At 48.9% G+C, this 19,212-nt stretch overlaps 1 protein-coding gene across 2 annotated transcripts in view; it reads right to left on the reverse strand.

Annotated features, from left to right (window-relative positions):
- The window catches only part of gpd1c (glycerol-3-phosphate dehydrogenase 1c), a 52,616-nt gene that overhangs the window by 12,624 nt on the left and 20,780 nt on the right, over positions 1-19,212 (reverse strand). For both annotated transcript variants that reach the window (XM_070881299.1, XM_070881298.1), the window contains exons 4-5: positions 16,659-16,797; positions 1,414-1,526 (exon numbers count right to left, since the gene is read on the reverse strand). In XM_070881299.1, coding sequence (XP_070737400.1) covers positions 1,414-1,526; positions 16,659-16,797 — 252 coding nt within the window. The remainder of the gene's footprint in view (positions 1-1,413; positions 1,527-16,658; positions 16,798-19,212) is intronic.

Below are 19,212 nucleotides of genomic sequence, written 5' to 3' on the forward strand. Positions count from 1 at the left end.
AATCTCCGCAAAAGTTAAGACCATTGCTGTAAAATATTGCAATTTACACTGCACTGTAATTTATTTTCCCATATAGCCGTTTATTATTAAAATCTGATTGACCAAGGTTTTTTTTTTGACCAGCCAGTTATCTGACATCTGTGGAAACCCATCACCATGTTTATGAGTCTCAAAACCAAGCCAGAGAGAGATCTACATCTTTATAGTTCAATAAGGTGCCACATAAGAGGTTACTGCACAAGATAAAAGCTCACGGGGTTGAGGGTAATATATTAGCATGGAAAGAGGATTGGCTAACTAACAGAAAACAGAGAGTCTGGATAAATGGGTCATTTTCTGGTTGGCAAACAGTGACTAGTGGGGTGCCGCAGGGATCAGTGCTGGGTCCTCAACCATTTACAATCTATATTAATGACTTGGATGAAGGGATCGAGTGTAATGTAGCCAAGTTTGCTGATGATGCAAAGATGTGTGGGAAAGCAAATTGAGCACAATATTTCCACTCATAGGGGAAACTAAAACTAGGGGACATGGTCTCAGAATAAGGGGCCACCCATTTAAAACTGAGATGAGGAGAAATTTCTTCTCTCAAAGGGTTGTAAATCTATGGAATTCTCTGCCCCAGAGAGCTGTGGAGGCTGGGTCATTGAATATATTTAAGGGGGAGATAGACAGATGTTTGAGCAATAAGGGAGTAAAGGATTATGGGGAGCGGGCAGGGAAGTGGAGCTGAGTCCATGATCAGATCAGCTATGATCTTATTGAATGGCGGAGTAGGCTCGAGGGGCCAAATGGCCTACTGCAGCTCCTATTTCTTATGTTCTGTTTGCCTGATAAGACTGCACTTACATCCAACTTATCCAAGTCTAGTAAGCATCCCACTGTACAGCCAGCTAACACCACCTGATTCATTAGGGCATTGGGTTATCTGAAGCCAAGTGAGAAGAATCCCATCCTCCAGGTTCCATTAAGGACACAGACTGACTGTCAGTCATCAACAGAGCCTTAGAGTACTGCAGACTTGCCTGCTTTAGGTATTGGATTACTGAGTATGGCAGATGGTGGACTTTGTTCCAAACTTCCATCACCAGGAATGTCAATTGAATGTCACTTCAAATGCAAGACCCAGTTTATCGCCCTCACCCCTCAGATATGGATTGTCACCCAAGGCCTATTGCGGTATACTGGGGGAGGGGGACATGGGTTTAATCTCCATGCCACCTAGTTATCTATCGTGATTGCAGAGAGACAAAAAATAGCCATGTACTTCCTAGCAGTTTGCTTTTGAATGGCATTGGTGAGGCCCAAGAGCAGAACATTTGGCAGCCCACCCATAAATGGACCAATGCTAGAAGTAAGGAAGAAGATTCAAATACTTATTAAAAAATTAAAAACTGCAATATGCCCTCTTACCTTTAGTGCTCCACATAGTTCCACAGTATCTGCATCCTCCACCACAGTTATCCGAAAATTAGATGTCTGCAGGAGCTCTTTGAAGATGTTTCCATTTTGCACAATTTTGCTGCCTGATAGAAGAAATGACGTATTTAGTTTGTCTAATTAATGGAATTTAATTTCTACTGTAAGTCACACAACTGGTTGTGAACTGCAAAAACAACACCTGCAAATACTGAACATTTAATCAGTTCACAAAACTCTCTTACAATAAACAAATTCGGTGTTACTTTTCAGTTTTTCACAACAATGCAGGACCTAGTGCTGCTGACCCACTGCAGAGAGGCTTCTCGACCTGTCTGCAGCCTTCGACACATCTGCCCACTCCATCCTCCTCCAACGCCTCTCCACCATTGTCCAGCTGGGTGGGATTGCACTCACCTGGTTCCATTCTTATCTATCTAATCACAGCCAGAGAATCACCTACAACGGCTTCTCTTCCCACACCCCCATCGTTACCTCGGGTGTCCCCCAAGGATCTATCCTTGAACCCCTCCTATTTCTCATCTACATGTTGCCCCTCGGCGACATCATCCGAAAACACGGTCAGTTTCCACATGTATGCTGATGACACCCAGCTCTACCTCACCACTTCTCAACCCCTCTTCAGTCTCTAAATTGTCAGTCTGCTTGTCTGACATCCAGTACTGGATGATGAAGAGAAATGTCCTCTAACTAAACATTGGGAAAACCATAGTCATTGTCGTCAGTCCCCACCACAAACTCTAGCTATTGACTCCATCCCTCTCCCCGAGGTTGAACCACACTGTTCACAACTTCTGTGTCATATTTGACCCTGAAATGAGCTTCCGACCACATATCCGTGCCATTACTAAGAATTCTCTTCCTAAACCTCTCCGTCTCTCTTTCCTCCTTTATGAAAACTCTCCTTAAAATCTCTCTCTTTGACCAAGCTTTTGGACATCTGCCCTAATTTCTCCTTATGTGGCTTGGTTTCAAATGTTGTTTTATAACACTCCTGTTAAGTGCCTTACTACATTAATGATGTTATATAAATACAAGTTGCTGTTGAAGCAGAGAACTGTCGTTTGGACAACTGGTAACATGAAGTATAATCAATGCTTCTATTGAAGCCACCAAACTTGGCAAAGTATGGCCTGTGTGCAATGCTCCCATCACAATGGAGCCCATGTTTTAGAGTTTTGACACCAAACCAAGACCTGAGAATTTATCGCATTATTTCTTATATAAACATCCCATATAGGTGTTTTTATCTCCCTAAAAAGCTGGAGAGACTAGGGGCCAGAAATTCAGTACCGCTGGAAAGCTGGTGCTCCCCCACCTTTTTGTGGCCATTAGCGCCAACATTTTTTAGTGGCTGGGCCACCCCATATTCAGCTCCAAAAGTGAACAAATGGGTTCCAGCACTAATGAACCCTTCCAAAGTGGAGTTTTCAGCGGTTTTAATTTGAGCGTTATCACCACTGAGAAATTCAGCATACAGCTAAGGGTTTCTAATGGGCCAGCTGCTCCCTGCCAAGCAGGTCTCTGCAGCCCACAGGCCTCCACTAAAGAGTCAGGCCTAAAAGTTGTACAAAATTACGTGCAAACTTTTGAGCAAAACAATTAATAAAACTATATGAAAAGCTAAATATTGAAGGTGATGGGATATGACATTAAAAACAATAATAAATAATAAAACTATTTACCTACGAAAGGGCACCGCATCGAAAACCTCGCAGGGGCACTGCCGGGAAAAGTCCTACCTTTTCCTCGGTGAATTTAGCTGTGGTAGCCCCTTTCCAGTGGTCCGTACGTTGCTTCCCTCTCCGCTGGAAAGTCACCTTTACAGCGTCTTCACCCCGCCGTTTTTGGCGGAAGTGCACACTGTTCAAATCCTCCCCGAGCTGAATATGGCTCAGGGAGGGAAAATCATCGGACTGCGGTGGCTGATCGATTTTAAAAAAAAAATATCGGCCACCCAAACCCCTTTGGGGACGGTGAATTTCAGGCCCACGGTCAATTTTAAATTTTAAAACGGAGACTGGTAGATTTTTGTTAGACAAGGGTATTCAGGGTTGCGGAACCAAGCCAGGTAGATGGATTAAGATATAGATCAGCCATGATCTAACTGAATGGCAGAACAGGCTCAATGGGCTGAATGGCCTACTGCTGTTCCTATATTCCAAACAAATAAAAAAGGCTTTCTCTGATAGTACAGCTAGTTAATCCAGTAACGAGCAGAGTTATGTAGACTGCCTAAAGTTTGATTTTCAATTGTCATATTTTGAGATTATTGCCATTTGGTCTAGTAGAGATCTGGGAGCTAATTTATATGATGTTGCTGTAAGATTAAAACTGGGTTTCATGGGTTTCATGGGTTTAAGCCGCAGGAACACACATGTTCTTCAGGATGTAGATTAGGACCTTTACTGAAGTAGAATACAAAGTAGTTAATAAAATAGTTTCTCTCGCAACCCAGAATAGTTTGAGATAAGTGGGAGCTGCCTACTATTTCCTAGAAATATTTGCATCTATAAAATGTTAGAATGGCCTCCATTCAGTGAGCACAACAGGAGTCCTAGCAAGATTGGCAAAGTAGATGCCATGGCCCTGATATCAAGGCGAACAGGTCAAGGAACAAGACGATAGTTTTAAAAAAAAAAACAGCAGCTTGACAAGCCAATCTTCAGGAACAGGCCTGGGGGGGGGGGGGGGGGGGGGAGTGGGCGGGGCGCCAAGTTTTGGTTTCCCCTTTGTGTGTGGGGGAAAGAAAAAAAAAAGAATCCATGCCAATTTGAGTTTGGATCAGTGAGAGGGACGGGAGGACCTCACTTTCTCTCCAGCCCGAGGACGGTTGTGGAACATTCTAGGTTGGGACATGAATACATGCAGACTGTATTAGAACAATGTAATGCCAGTCATGCAATACAGACCTGCAGAGAAAGGTGTGCCATTATCAAAGCCAACGTTTCTGAAATTTGTTCCATTACAAGTTCCAAAAGTAATAAGCCAAAACTTACTGAGTGTGTTATTCTGCTCATTAATATAAAATAAGCCGGTTTGTTGGTTTACAATTGGCTTAGTCTCACTACAGTGCTGATGCGTCTGTTTTCCGAACGACAGGAGAAACACAAATGAAATCACAGTACCAGTGCACACAATGAGGGCCCTTGTTATAACCCCCAGATCACACAATTGTGTAACAGAATATTGGCCTTTAAGGGTACTCTGCAGGTTGTAGGGGACACGAGGCCGCTTACAGGAGTGACTGGTGATGCTGAATCTGACAGAATATCTAGTCTGACCTATATAGAATCATAAGCAGGAAGTAGATAACACCTTCAGGGAGGTAGAGATAAAATAATTGTGCAGTATCAAAAAAAATATAAAAATAAAAGGCTATTCTAAATTCCTCACACAAGTGCCTCAAGAGGAGCATTTATATTTCTCTTTTTTGTTTACTTATTTGCTTTTACTACCAAGTAGCTCTCCATCTCTTGTGTGTAGGGGAGGACGAAAACCCCCTCATTTTACACAGAAGGAAAAGGGCTGTGGGATCAGTCTGTGCTGTGAATTGAAACCGATACAGTTTGACCTTGGCAGAGCAGTGATAGGATGGGGGAGGACACCGGAGGGCCAATGGTGAGACAGAGTCAGGCCAAAGCATGGGGCTTTCAAGCCAATGGGAGAGCACTTGTTCAAACTGTGGGACTGACTCACAGCCATTATCGGACTATTGTCTTCCCCATGTTTACACTATGGAAGGAAATTATGCAGATCTTCAGAAAACTAGGGAACCCAAAACAAACCAAGGACCTACACAATGGCTACAGGAGGCCAACCCAATTAACACCTACTCAAACCTTGAGTAGGTTAGAAAAACTGAATTGAAGGAAAATTATGCAGACCTTTAGAAACCAGGGAACCCAAAACCACCCAAGGGCCTACACAATGGCTACAGGAGGCCAATGCAATCAACACCCACTCAAACCTTGAGTAGGTTATCAGTGGGAAAAAGCCACAATAATCTAAAACTGCTGCATTTTTCAAAATCACAAAGCCCACCAATGGGAAGAATTGATTTCAGCAGGAGAGGCGGACTGAATAATCTGGCTATAAAAAGGGGTTTCTGACGTAGTGTGGGTGGTTCCCTGCCCTCGTCATCCAACAACCACAACCAGCAAGACTCTCGACACTGAAGGAAAACCAGTGTCCGAAGACACCGAAGATAGAAGAAACAAACCACTAGACTGCAGAAGGCACAGTAGTGAGTATAACCTCTGGTCCCCAGAACTCCCAACTCAGTTAGGCCAGGAAAGGTGGGAGGTTGGGCATTGTCCTGCTAAACTTGTGTAAAGATTTTCATTGTGTCCGTTTAGTGGGATTTAGGGGTATTGTTTTGTTGGTGTATTGCTGTTTGTTGAGATACACCTTGTCAAATAAATTGGAAGCCTAAAGTTCCTCTTGGAATCACCTTGTCTCAGTTCCATTGTATTACATCTCCTGATCATGAGTCTTATGTCAGAACAGTGTAAGGGAAGCTAGGAGCGCCTCGAAAACGCTCAACTGTGTGTCACAGGCTAGGGAAGAAGGGGTTAGGAGTGTTTGACACTCACAGGTGCCTCACAGGCTAGGCATAAGCTGTGGGGACGCACGAGTCTCAAAACCCCCTTCATAAGCTGTGGACACAGTCTCTCCAGGGGTGCTCTTGCAGCACTCAGGGTACCTCACAGGCCAGGCATAAGCTGTGAGGGCAGAAGCCCAGAGAGAGACACCCAAGGCACAACAACACTCCGAGAAAACACCTTACAGAACATGGTGACCGCGGCAGAACATAAGCAAACAGGAGATGTTAATATAACAGATGAGGTGATGAGTGGAAACTAAAATGGAGGAGAGAATTTCCTCATACATTTTTGGCAAGGTGAACCTCACCAAACCTTGGGTGCAAGCCCTCACTCGGGCAGAGCGCCCAGTGGATGCTGCTGCTCAGTGGACAGCAGGGAAGGACCACAACCGCAGGGTGGAAAAGGCCATCTGGCTTATCTGCCTCACCCGCCAAGTCCGAAAGCTCAACCAGCGGGTGAAGGACTTGGAACAGAGTCTTCAGAAATCAGAGGAGCTCTCTGCTATCCGGGCTGCGGTTGGGGACAACCTGCTGGCCGAATTAGCTGTGGAGCAGCAAGGGAAGAGGCAGTTGGAGGAGACCTTGCGAAATAGCCGGGACTATCGTCAGTGTCAGGTCACTGAGGCCAAGGGTAGTGAGGGGTCCCTCTGGGAACAGAACTCTCGGTACATCCAGAAAATTTGGGAACTAGAGAATAAATTAAAAGATGTACAGGCAGCATATAAAGTGGCCAGCAGCAGTGAGTTTGCAGATCACGGTCCCTGCCAGGAGAGGATTAAAACTCTCACCCACGCTCTATCCCAGGCAAAGGGGATGGTCGCCCTGATAGGACCCGGAGGGTCCACAGGGGACAAAGGAGAGTATTGGGGGGTAGAGGAGAATCCAAAAGGCAAGAGACGCCCGATCACCTCCTGAGGCACCGGTGGTTTGTCCGGTGGGGTACCAGGAGGAGCGAGGCACGCAGGTAGTAGCATACCCAGGGCTGGGGGCAGGACCAATGTGTCCCGCTCGGCAGCAGGGATGTGAGGCTCCAGCCAAGGGTCAGGCGACCAGGCACTGTCTGCTGCACCGGGTATGGTGGGACAGCCGGAGGTAGAGGGACCAGCGCAGAAAGATCCTGAAGAAGGGCGGATGTGCCCGGTCAGGCAGCGCAAGTACGGTCCTCCACAGGCAGGTGGCCAAGGTCGGGGAGCGCTGGAGAGCGACTTTATTACTCCCCATGGAGTTCAATCACTCAGGGCCATGGTGGCCCATTTGGCCAAACTCACTCGCAGTGGGGACCCATCTATCCACTTCATGGAGGTGATGCAGGCAGGGGAAATTAATGGGTGCGACGAGGAAGAGACAGCCAAGCTGCTGCTCTTTTCTCTGGACAGCAAATTGTACCAGGCCCTACCAGCAGAATGCCGGAGGGGACAGCGTACATTTACTGAGGTCCAGAGGGCCGTCCTTGAGGCTATGGGCTTCAATGACGGCAGTCCTTTCGAACGGGTCGAAAGGACAAGGCAGCTCGCAGGGGAAACCTCACAGGCGTTTGCAGACAGGCTGTGGGTGGTATACCACGCAGCCTGTGGGGAGCTCCTCAACCGGGCGAATCTTTCCACGGTACAGACTGGCCGCTGGCTGAGGATGCTGGTGGCAAACTGCTTGCCCCGGCTCAAGGCCAGGACAGAACTGTGGTTCGATTCCCGGGACCCCAACCTCACTGAGGAAGCAGTGGTCAGGCAACTGGCACTGGTCCAACGGAATGGAGGAGGGGAGGAGGAGAAAACCTCCAAAGGTCGGGTAAATGAAGTAAAACCCAACTCGATTCCCAAAAGGGAATGGCACCAGGAGGGTGGCCGCTCGATTGATATGGAGGGAGTGTGCTACGGGTGCGGGAAAGCTGGCCATTTTAAAATGGATTGCAGGAGCCCAGTAAAGAGATATGGGGGGAGAAGTCCTTCAGGAGCCACCCAGAGTGGGGGAAGTGGAGGGAGCTCCTCACCATCCCTTGATGAGATACTAGCTGCAGTGAGGACAGCGCTGGAGGGGACTGGGAAGGTAGCCACGGCAACAGGCAGGGAAGCACCAGCAACCCTGCCAGTACAGAGGCCGTGACTAGCCCAGACCCAGCCTGCATACCTGTGCCCACTAGAATACGACCCCTGGGGACGACCCTGGGTCAAGATGGAGGTTGAGGGTGTATTGGGTACTTACCATTTAGACACTGGTGCTTCCAGCACGATAGTCCATTCGGAGGACCCCGCAACCTCATCTCTATCAAACGGGGTGCCGTATCAACTAGTTGGGTTCACAGGAAATGATAAGGCTGGGTTTTTCTCAGTCCCGCTCGCAGTTCATTTAGGAGCACTCCAAACACAATGGAAGTGCGTCCTGATGAACTGGGAGCAGGTGGGAAAAGGGATCTTAGAGGCTAATTTTATCATCGCTTGCCAGATCCTAGTAGACTTGAGGAATCACTGTCTATGGGGCACAGTGGGCACGGGAGCAGAGGGAGAAGTCATGGTTATTGATAAGAAACAGGGAAAAGGGACTCTGTGTACAATGAAGCCAAAAGTGGGTTACGACCTGGAAGTTCTGGTCGGTAACACCCTGGCCGAGTACCGGGCCTATGTGCAAGCAAATCTTGCAGCATTTGTCACCCATAAACACGATTGTGGGAGAGTCACAGGAGTGGAGGTTAGAATAGATGGGGATCCCATGTCCTGCCCGCAAAAGCAGTATGGCTTTCCCCGAGAGGCAGAAGCAGACTTGGAGACAGCTTTAAGCTCGCTTGTCGAGCAGGGTGTTTTGAGACCCATAGCCACCCATGTCAACTCCCCGCTTTGGCCGGTTAGGAAACCGGACAATTCTTGGAGGGCTGCGGTGGATTATAGGGTGCTCAATAAAAACATCCCAGCTTGTGCTCCCACAGTTTCGGCGATTGCGGATCTGATCGGGGAAATCCCTGCATCCGCAACCACGTTCACAGTGTTGGACATATCCAACGGGTTCTGGTCTATCCCTGTACGGAGGGAAGACCAGTACAAGTTTGCCTTCACCTTCCGGGAACAGCAGTATACATGGAGCTGCCTCCCACAGGGCTTTCATAATAGTCCCAGCATCTTTCATCAATGCATGGCGAACTGCTTAAAAGGCTTCAGCCAGCCACACCAACTGGTCCAGTATGTGGACGACCTGTTGTTGTTCACAGACAGCAGTGAGGAACACTGTCCACTGCTGGCTGAACTGCTGGTCTTACTGAAGGAAGGGGGTTTTAAAGTTAACCCCAGGAAAGCCCAGATAGGTCTAGGAGAGGTAAAATTCCTGAGCCTGACGATAAGGGCAGGAGAAAGAGCCATTGATGAGGCTAGAAGAAAGGCAGTGCAGGAACTCCCTGTCCCTAGGGATGTGTCGGGGGCAAGGTATTTCCTGGGAATCACTGGCTACTGTACGGGCTTCATCGAGGACTATACAGCCACTGCCGCCCCTCTGCTCAGGCTCCTACATAAGGGGGTCGAGTGGGAATGGGACGAGGGCTGTGAGGCAGCATTTGTCCGTCTTAAGAGAGACCTGCAGGTAGCACCAGCCCTAGGGGCAATTGATGGGGAGGAGGAATTCTTCCTGGAGGTGGCAGCCAGTGGCAACAGCTTAAGTGCAGTGTTGCTCCAGGGGCGAAACGGTCAGCTGAGACCAGTGGTGTACTCCTCCAGGGTCCTCACGGAGGTAGAAAAGGGATACTCCAATTGTGAGAGGCACTTGCTTGCCACCCACTGGGCAGTAAAGAGAGCTCAGATCTTTACCGGAATATCCCCCATTACACTCCTCACCCCGATGCAGATACTGTTGGACGGGAGGATTAAGGACGGGACAGTGAGCAGTGCTAGAATCACTCGCTGGACCCTCCTCCTCTCCCAAATGACTTTAAAGGTCAAGGGCCTCTGCGAGCCCAGGCTCGCAGCAAATTTAATCTATCCAGGGCAGCCGCATAGATGCTCTGTGGAGGGGGTATGGGACATCAACTTTGGATTTCGGGCAGGGATACACCCCACAGGCCGCGAGGTCTACGTTGATGGCTCCAGTTCAGTGTCCGCGGGTACAAGACTCACGGGCTGCGGAGTTTGGGATCGCAAGGCAGGGATTGCCTTGGCTCTTAAACTCGCATGCACCCTGAGCGCCCAGCAGGCGGAACTCTCGGCGGTGATGTATGTGGTCACACACCTCGAGGAATTCCCTATCCCATACACGATTTGCTCGGACAGCAAGTTCACTTGCAATTCGTGTACAGAGTATCTGTCGATTTGGTCATGCCGGGGGTACACCGCTGCGGATGGGAAGCCCCTTGTGACCAAACCCCTGCTAGAAAAGATCGTGGCTGCAGTGGGAGAAACCGGGGATGTATATATCCATAAGGTAAAGGCCCACTCCAAAACTGAGCCACGGGGGGAAGGTAACCAGCAGGCAGACCTGCTGGCAAGGGAAGGTGCTCGTACAGGTCGCCCATGGGACCCATACGAGGCAGGCAGGATAGCAGCAGCAAGAAGCAAGCCAGGGACACAAGGGAGCGTAGGGGCGGCTGTGGCTCCGACCTTAAAGTAGTCCAGATGCAGGATCCGATCCTGAAGGCTGCCTTGGCTGCTATCAAAAAGGGGGAAAAGGCGGAGGGCCCATACAGTGCTGCAGATATTGCTGTTCGGGAAGGCATGTTGTTTAAAGGGGACAAATAGGTAGTGCCGCCAAAACACCGGAGGGAATTCCTTCAGCTGGCCCATGAGGGTCCAGGTGCGGGACACCCTGGGCCGGAATCTACCTGGCAACGGGTAGAAAAGGCAGGGTGGTGGCCAGGCCTCCGGGAAGACGTACGCAACTTCTGTGCAGGCTGTCTGGTTTGCGCTGCAAACAACCTAGACCCTCAGAAAAGGAAGGTGTCTATGGGACACGTCAGGCGGGTAGAGGGACCATGGCAGTCGATCCAGATTGACTACATCGGACCCCTACCGGCCGCCCAGGGAGGTTATAAACACTGCTTCGTCCTGGTGGATGTGTTTTCCAAGTGGGTGGAAGCCTTCCCTTGCCGAACAGCTACCGCGGTGGGGACTGCAAAAATCCTGGTGAGGGAGGTGTTCTCTCAGTGGGGTCTACCTCAAATCGTGGAGTCCAACCGGGGAAGCCACTTCACCAGCCAGGTGATGCAGGCCACCCTAAAGGTGCTGGGGATAAGAGCCAAATGGCATGTCGCCTACAACCCTCAGTCCTCAGGCCCCATAGAACGCCTGAACCTGACCCTAAAGGAAAGGCTGCGCAAGGAGACGGGAGACTCACCGAACAAGTGGGTGGAGGTCTTACCGTTGGTCCTCATGGGAATCCGGGCCAGTCAGTCAAAGAGCACAGGGTACTCACCCCATGAGCTGATGACGGGCCGGATCATGAGAATCCCAGTGCATGTGTTGGCGCCGGTTCTCACCGAAGGACAGCTTCGAGAGGTGAACCGGGACTGCTTCGTCAGGAATCTGTTTGAACAGCTTCAACAGATTCACTGGCAGGCGGCCAACAACATGGGTAAACAGCACCGTGCCAATCGGCTGCTGCTGGAACCCCGCAGTCACCATGATCGGGAGGTGGGCGACCAGGTGATGGTGAGAAGCTTCGCCCGGGTCGGGGTATTTGAACCACTGTATACAGGACCATACAGCATAGTCGACAAGGCTAGCCCTATGGTCTATGCGGTTCGATTGCCTCGCCGGGTGAAGTGGTATCACATTAATCAGTGTAAATTGTTTGACCCCAAAAGAGGTAAAAAAACAGAGGGGACGAGCAAGGGAAGGGAATCAGGCACTGGGGGAAGAACAGGCCCCGGTGGATTTGAAGGCTCCGGAGGAGGCAGCGGGCCCCGAAGCTCTACAGCCGGGGCTGGTTCACTGCTCCAGTAAGGCTATTCCACCACTGGGTAGAGGTTCCCAGCCCACTAACAGAAGTAGGGAGAAAGGCTCTACCATTAGCAAGGTCCAAGGGGAAGCTGAACCTCCCATGGTGGATCAGCTGGGGCTAGCCCAAGAGGTGGAGGAGATAGCATTGCAGCCCATAACGTGGGACTCTGCACCGACAGTAAGGAGGAGTGACAGAGTGCCACAGACCAGGGCGCCATGGTCCCCTGTTTACTTAGCTCCCCGCCCCAGACCGAGAAGGCGAAAGACAACAGGGAGGGTGCTCTGTTGCCCTCGCAAGGGTCTCCCACCGATTATCCGGGGCTCGGGAGGGCCTTGGAGGGCAGCACCAGACCCATTAAGGGGGACTATACGAGCCCCTCAGCGGAGGGCATCCTGGTCCCCAGGGTACAGTCAGCCGAGTGGTCGACGATGCCTGTACAGTGACAGGACATAGCCTGGCCACCCGGGGACGGGTGGCGGTGTATATATTTTCCCTTTCTGTTTCGTTACTTTGTGTTGTGTGCACATGTGTTTAGGTAAGGCAGTGACGGTTGAGTACAGCATTTTTGTGTTTGGAACATGGTAAGTGGGCCGAGCCTGGAGAGGTCTCTCAAGGCAAGGCCATGTTCTTCTTGCCTTTCAGATGTCAACACCTCCCTACTGGACGTTAGTGATGCTGGTATCGCTAAGGATCTGCACCGGGCACCGAGGGGACACCGAGGACTCCCTGGTTTTCGGATGCTCCGGGGGCAGAGCGCCGACAGTGACCACAGGAGAAGGGACTCCGGCGGCGGATGGCCGGGTCACCTACTCCCACGAGGGGAGATGGCCTGGGTGGTTGGGATCGAACTCCACCAAGTACTCCAACCATAAGGACTTTACCTACGGAGAGGCCTCCATCCCCTGCCCGGAGATCACTGTGGCCACTTCCAGAGTGAGAGTGACAGACTTGTATAAACAGTGGGATGGGGCCGAACGGGCAGAGGCGTCACACTTTCACGGGGTTTAACAACTGGCCGTCCGCCATAAACAGTTTGGATAACATGCAGCGGGCCCTCCAGATAAATGGGTTAAAGAATCAGCTGCGCAAAATCCTGGGGGACGAGAATACCGTAGTGGGATCCGCGCTCCATGAAGAGATGGCAATGACCGTTCAATTAAAGGAGATTATCTCTCAATTGGAGGCACAGGCCAGGGCTGTAAACACCTTGATTCAGGAGGATAGAAACGCCTCCGATCAAGCCGCCCAAAATGAGGTGTACGTGCTCTATGGGGCCTGGTTGCTGGGAGAGGGACGGAGTAACCTCGAGGATCTGAGACAGGGAAAGGTCCCCTCCTGGATCAGCAACCAGCACTTAGCAGCACTGCACCCTTATGATAATGTTTTGAGTCCTTGCCAATTTCGTGTAGCGTCGGAAGCCTACCCGGTACCGGTGGACTGTGGAAAGTCAAATCATACCATCATGGGTATGGTGGTCAGGATGCCCGTGATGGGGGCGTCTCCACGACCAGCAACCCTGTACAGAGTGGAGAATGTGGGAGTCATTCGTGGAGGGGTGCATGTTCGATTCCAAGAGGTCCCACCTTATGTCACAATGTGGGAGAACACTGTGACAGGTACAGACCTCTCGGGTTGTCGGAGCAGGGGAGCACAGGTAATCCTGTGCCCCCAGCACTTGAACGCTTTTGCAAGGCCACAATGCGGGTTCAGCACTGCTGGGGCAGAGCCTATCAATTGCACAATGGAGGTAATGGCCCCTAACCACATGCCTCCACAGGTAGCTTATGTAGGCGGTGGGACATACTGTGTCACCACAAGTGCCCAACGATATGAACACGGACCGGGAAGGTGGCGTCCAATACCATACAGCAGCTTTTGCTTTAAGCCCAGGGCAGAGGTTCAAGTGGCACACACCAGAATCACACCCATTCCTGAACCTTCCACGATTCACCTCACGGTACAAAACAACCTCAGCCATCTACAACAATATGTCGCCCAGTTTGGCTATCCCATTGCCCCACTACCTGAGAAACTTACAGCCCTCCTCCAGGCAGTGGATTTGTCTCAAAAACATTTTTACACCATGGAGCAGAAAACTGAAATTCTAGCAGGGGAGATTGCCCAGATTAAACCCCCAGCATGGTGGGATTTGGGAATACGGGCAGACATACCTGCGTGGATCTGGGTGGGATCGCATGCCTTAGTAATCGGCCAACTCCTGATTGTAGCTTATCTGCTAGTTACAAGCTGTAAGCTCAGGAGAAAAAGAAAAAGAAAGCAGTTCCTCAGGCTTCTACACAGACAGGAGAGCCGTTGCTAAACACTCAAGGCGTGTAAACAAAGCTTGACTGCGACACTTGGGCGGCTTTGTTATTCCCAGGGATGATTGCGTTTTCATACATGGCCCCTGGGGAGTTTGCAGGGCATGTTTCTTTGTTTTACGGTTAAGACTGAAATGAGACTCAATGCACAATTGCTGCTGTAACCTTAAGTACATATATGTATATTGCTGTCGTATATTGTAACCGGTTGGATTCTGTGTTTTGTGCCGCGTTAAAAGGAATTACGATATATATCGACGGGATCAGTTTAGAGTTAAACTGGGGAAAGTTGGGCAATTTGGGAGACCTAGGGTTTTCTCAGCACCCTGAACTTTGACACACTCGAGTGGTGTCTGACTGTGTCAGATGGGGGATTATGTAGGGGAGGACGAAAACCCCCTCATTTTACCCAGAAGGAAAAGGGCTGTGGGATCAGTCTGTGCTGTGAATTGAAACCGATACAGTTTGACCGTGGCAGAGCAGTGATTGGACGGGGGAGGACACCGGAGGGCTAATGGTGAGACAGAGTCAGCCCGAAGCATGGGGCTTTCAAGCCAATGGGAGAGGACTTGTTCAAACTGTGGGACTGACTCACAGCCATTATTGGACTATTGTCTTCCCCATGTTTACACTCGGGAAGGAAATTATGCAGATCTTCAGAAACCAGGGAACCCAAAACAACCCAAGGACCTACACAATGGCTACAGGAGGCCAACCCAATTAACACCTACTCAAACCTTGAGTAGGTTAGAAAAACTGAATTGAAGGAAAATTATGCAGACCTTTAGAAACCAGGGAACCCAAAACAACCCAAGGGCCTACACAATGGCTACAGGAGGCCAACGTAATCAACACCCACTCAAACCTTGAGTAGATTATCAGTGGAAAAAACCCGTAATAATCTAAAACTGCTGCATTTTTCAAAATCACAAAGCCCACCAATGGGAAGAACTGATTTCAGCAGGAGAGGCGGACTGGATAATCTGGCTATAAAAAAGGAGTTTCTGACGTAGTGTGGGTGGTTCCCTGACCTCGTCATCCAACAACCACAAGCAGCAAGACTCTCGACACTGAAGGAAAACCAGTGTCCGAAGACACCGAAGATAGAAGAAACAAACCACTAGACTGCAGAAGGCACAGTAGTGAGTATAACCTCTGGTCCCCAGAACTCCCAACTCAGTTAGGCAGGAAAGGTGGGAGGTTGGGCATTGTACTGATAAACTTGTGTAAAGATTTTCGTTGTGTCCGATTAGTGGGATTTAGGGGGATTGTTTTGTTGGTGTATTGCTGTTTGTTGAGATACACCTTGTCAAATAAATTGGAAGCCTAAGTTCCTCTTGGAATAACCTTGTCTCAGTTCTATTGTATTACATCTCCTGATCGTGAGTCTTATGTCAGAACAGTGTAAGGGAAGCTAGGAGCGCCTCGAAAAAGCTCAACTGTGTGTCACAGGCTAGGGAAGAAGGGGTTAGGAGTGTTTGACACTCACAGGTGCCTCACAGGCTAGGCATAAGCTGTGGGGACACACGAGTCTCAAAACCCCCTTCATAAGCTGTGGACACAGTCTCTCCAGGGGTGCTCTTGCAGCACTCAGGGTACCTCACAGGCCAGGCATAAGCTGTGAGGGCAGAAGCCCAGAGAGAGACACCCAAGGCACAACAACACTCCGAGAAAACCCCTTACATGTGAAAGCGTAGAGTCCTGTTGGGGTAAGGTTCAATAGGCCCTGCTCATCTCAAGTGTGAACTTTGACTGAAAGCATCAGCTGGCTATTTTAACCCAACAGGGTTAATTTTCCCGCAGAGGTCACTAGATATTAATCAGGAGAGAATATCCTAATTAATTTTTCCCCTCTTTAGCCTAAGAGGCATAAAACTAATTATAGCACTACTACAATAGTAACTAGTTCAGATCAGCTAACTCAGCACAAACCAGGAATAAAACCAGTGACCTTCTCAGCCGTTTGGTGTGTGCTGTGCAGGTCATTCACTTTTTACACTTAGTTTCTGCCGGTCCTTCCTCAACTACCCTTTTTAATAAAGAAAGGTTAAGAGGTGATTGCAACGCCTCCACAGTGCTAGGTATAAACCTTACCTTCCTGGCATGGAGTAAATGACTGAGAGGAATAAGTCACTGTTATAAGTAAAATAGTAAATCATGTAAATTTCGAGCAACACCCTTAACTGGAGAATTAATACACTGTCACAATTCACAACACATCCTTATCAGAAGGGTTATCTTATTGCAACACAGTTCATTGCATATCCTTAACCGGAGGATTAACACACTGCACCACAATTCATAGCATACAGAGTTCATGGATTTTTAAAAATATTTTGCAACCCAAAAGCATAGTTGTTGAAAAAAATAAGCCGATTTACCTATTGTAGTCTCACAGAACTTGTCTGCTGCAACCTCATTGGCTATATTGGCTCCCATTAATACACTGACATCGATTTTCATTTTCTCCCTGATTATATCAGAAATCAATTTTAGTCCCTCAGGCCCTTCATCAATTCCCTGGAATTAAGTGTAAATGAAGAAAATAGAGAAATTAAGAAAAACAATAATACTGCATTTATAGAGTGATTGCAAACAATTCTTTTAAAATATTTTACAACCGTTTTGTAGTATTTGCAATTTCTATGAAGACATACAATACATTAATGACAATTGCATGATTTCAATATGATCCCAAAGGGAGTCACTATCCATTTTGAAGTCAGGCAGTGAATAAAAAATTAACATAGGGTTGGATTCTAATATTTATTGTGTGGTTGTGCCTATATGATATACAATGCAGATAATGCTTAGTTCAATAAATGTTTATTATTCACATGCAATATTTAAAGCTTCAATTCTTATATACGAACTTGTTGGCTGCTTTGGTAATGATAACAAACAGATCCACTCAGGACATGGATTTTACAATAGGTAATTACCACATCAATGGGCCACTCACAACACTCAGCCAAACAGGAAGCATACACTTATATAGCGTTAATAATTTGAAGCTCCAAAGGAACATTTTCACCACTCCCCATCTCCACCCAATTGTCCAATTTGTGTAGTTTATCAAACATCACCTCTCCCATACATCAACCTGTTACCTAATCAAAATACAGGTTTAACCCAGGAGGACAAATAATCATGGTTTTGAAGGTTAAGATTTGAATGGTATAAACAGTACTCAATCATGAAACCTTTCAAAAAACAGAAAATGCTGGATGCACACAATGTTCTATCCACAAATGCAAACTGGTTTGCTGCATATCTAGCCTTTCCTGTTTTTTTTAAAAAAAGATAGTGCTTGGATAAACATCTGCAGTGTGGAGAGGCAACGGCAAAACTAAATGGGATGCAGACTGGAGAGGGTAGGGAGTCTAATTGATACTCATCATTTTCTAGGGTCCGGACTTCGATGTCCTCCTGATGAACCACGTGCAACTTCCAAGGCCATTAAACAGAGGACTGTATTACATTCAGATAGTATGGTATAAGTGCTTTGGTGGCTGTGTCTGCCACAAGTGCAGATGGACCCTCTGGTAACGATTCCCATTTTCATCTTTGCAGGCAAAGTAGTCTCATAATCGGCACGAGGCGAGGGCAGGTGGCGGTCCACCTCAGACCCTGCCACTCACAGACCTCGAGGATTTAGTGGCAGGCCTCATCGACATCACAGGTCAGGCAACTGCCAGTGGGGACGCTAACCCCGCTCGGAAACTGAGGGCAAGTCCTACGTCGTCGTCCTTAGACGAAGCGAGTGCCGGTGGTAAAAAGAGGGGTGGATCGCATCTGCGCCGGAGTCAGCTGATCAGTAAACTAGTCCTCCTCCTCCACAAGATGGTCTGACGTGGAGTGTTGCCTTCAAGGATGCTGTGGCTGTGACTGGTCACTGTGTCTTGGGTAGGATTCCCGTGACCATCGAGAGTCTCACTGCGACCATTACGGAGGTAGAGTCACAAATTGTCGGTGCGAGCCGTGAAACCTGCTGGTGGCCTCCAGCAGTGACAGTGGAGTCCCGGAGAGTGTGGCGCGAAGCCTTGCGGAATATGGTGCACCACAGATACAAGCTCTGCTTCAGCTTGGGCAGGTGATGCAGTCCATAAACCCTTCCACCATACTCTCTGCGTTCCCCAGGGTCACACCCAAACCCAAACCACCTGCGACTGTCGATGCCGATGAAGAGGCTCACCAGTCAGAAGCCGGGCCTTCCACACCACGAGCTGGTCCAGTGTGTCCCCAGGTGGCGTCTCCATTGTCTTCCCCCAACACAGCAGTGCTCCGACAACGTTGCTGCAAGCCATCTTGACACCACTTGGGTTAGGAACAGCAGGCAGGGGAGCATGATAAGGGGAAGCGGGGGGGGGGGGGGGGGGGGGAGGGCGGGGAAGCTGGTGGTAAAAGACAGTGGGGCAGGGTTTGCTGCATTATGTTGTTGATGTGGGATGCATCCTATGTTTTATTATAATGTTCTGCATTCTGTTTATAATGTTGTTGCTGCTGTTGTTGTTAAATAATCACACTGCTGAATGCAGATTATTTGTTATTTTATTAAAATTTCAAAGTTTCAAAATTGTTTACAAAGTTGACAAAGTTTACGATGTTTAATAAATTCTTTTGTTCACCTTAACCATTCCTGAGTAGTGTCAAGGGCATCCTGAACCTTGGGGAAGCCAGTAAATCATCCAAAATCTATAGCCCTCTCAGTTTGGGTCTCCCTGGTCATTGGGAAGTTTATGAAGTCCATCCTGCTTGCGTACAGTGCAGTCGTCACCTGGCGAATGCAGTAATGTGTAGCATGCTGCGAGATGCAGATATGTCCCCCGCTGATGCCAGAAAGGAGCTGGAGGCATAGAAGGCACGTGCCACAGTCACCTTCACCTCAACTGGCAGTGCAGTCCTGTTGCCGCTGGTAGGCTGTAGATCTGCCTG

This window comes from Pristiophorus japonicus, chromosome 5 (assembly GCF_044704955.1).
Source record: "Pristiophorus japonicus isolate sPriJap1 chromosome 5, sPriJap1.hap1, whole genome shotgun sequence".
Taxonomy (NCBI): domain Eukaryota; kingdom Metazoa; phylum Chordata; class Chondrichthyes; family Pristiophoridae; genus Pristiophorus; species Pristiophorus japonicus.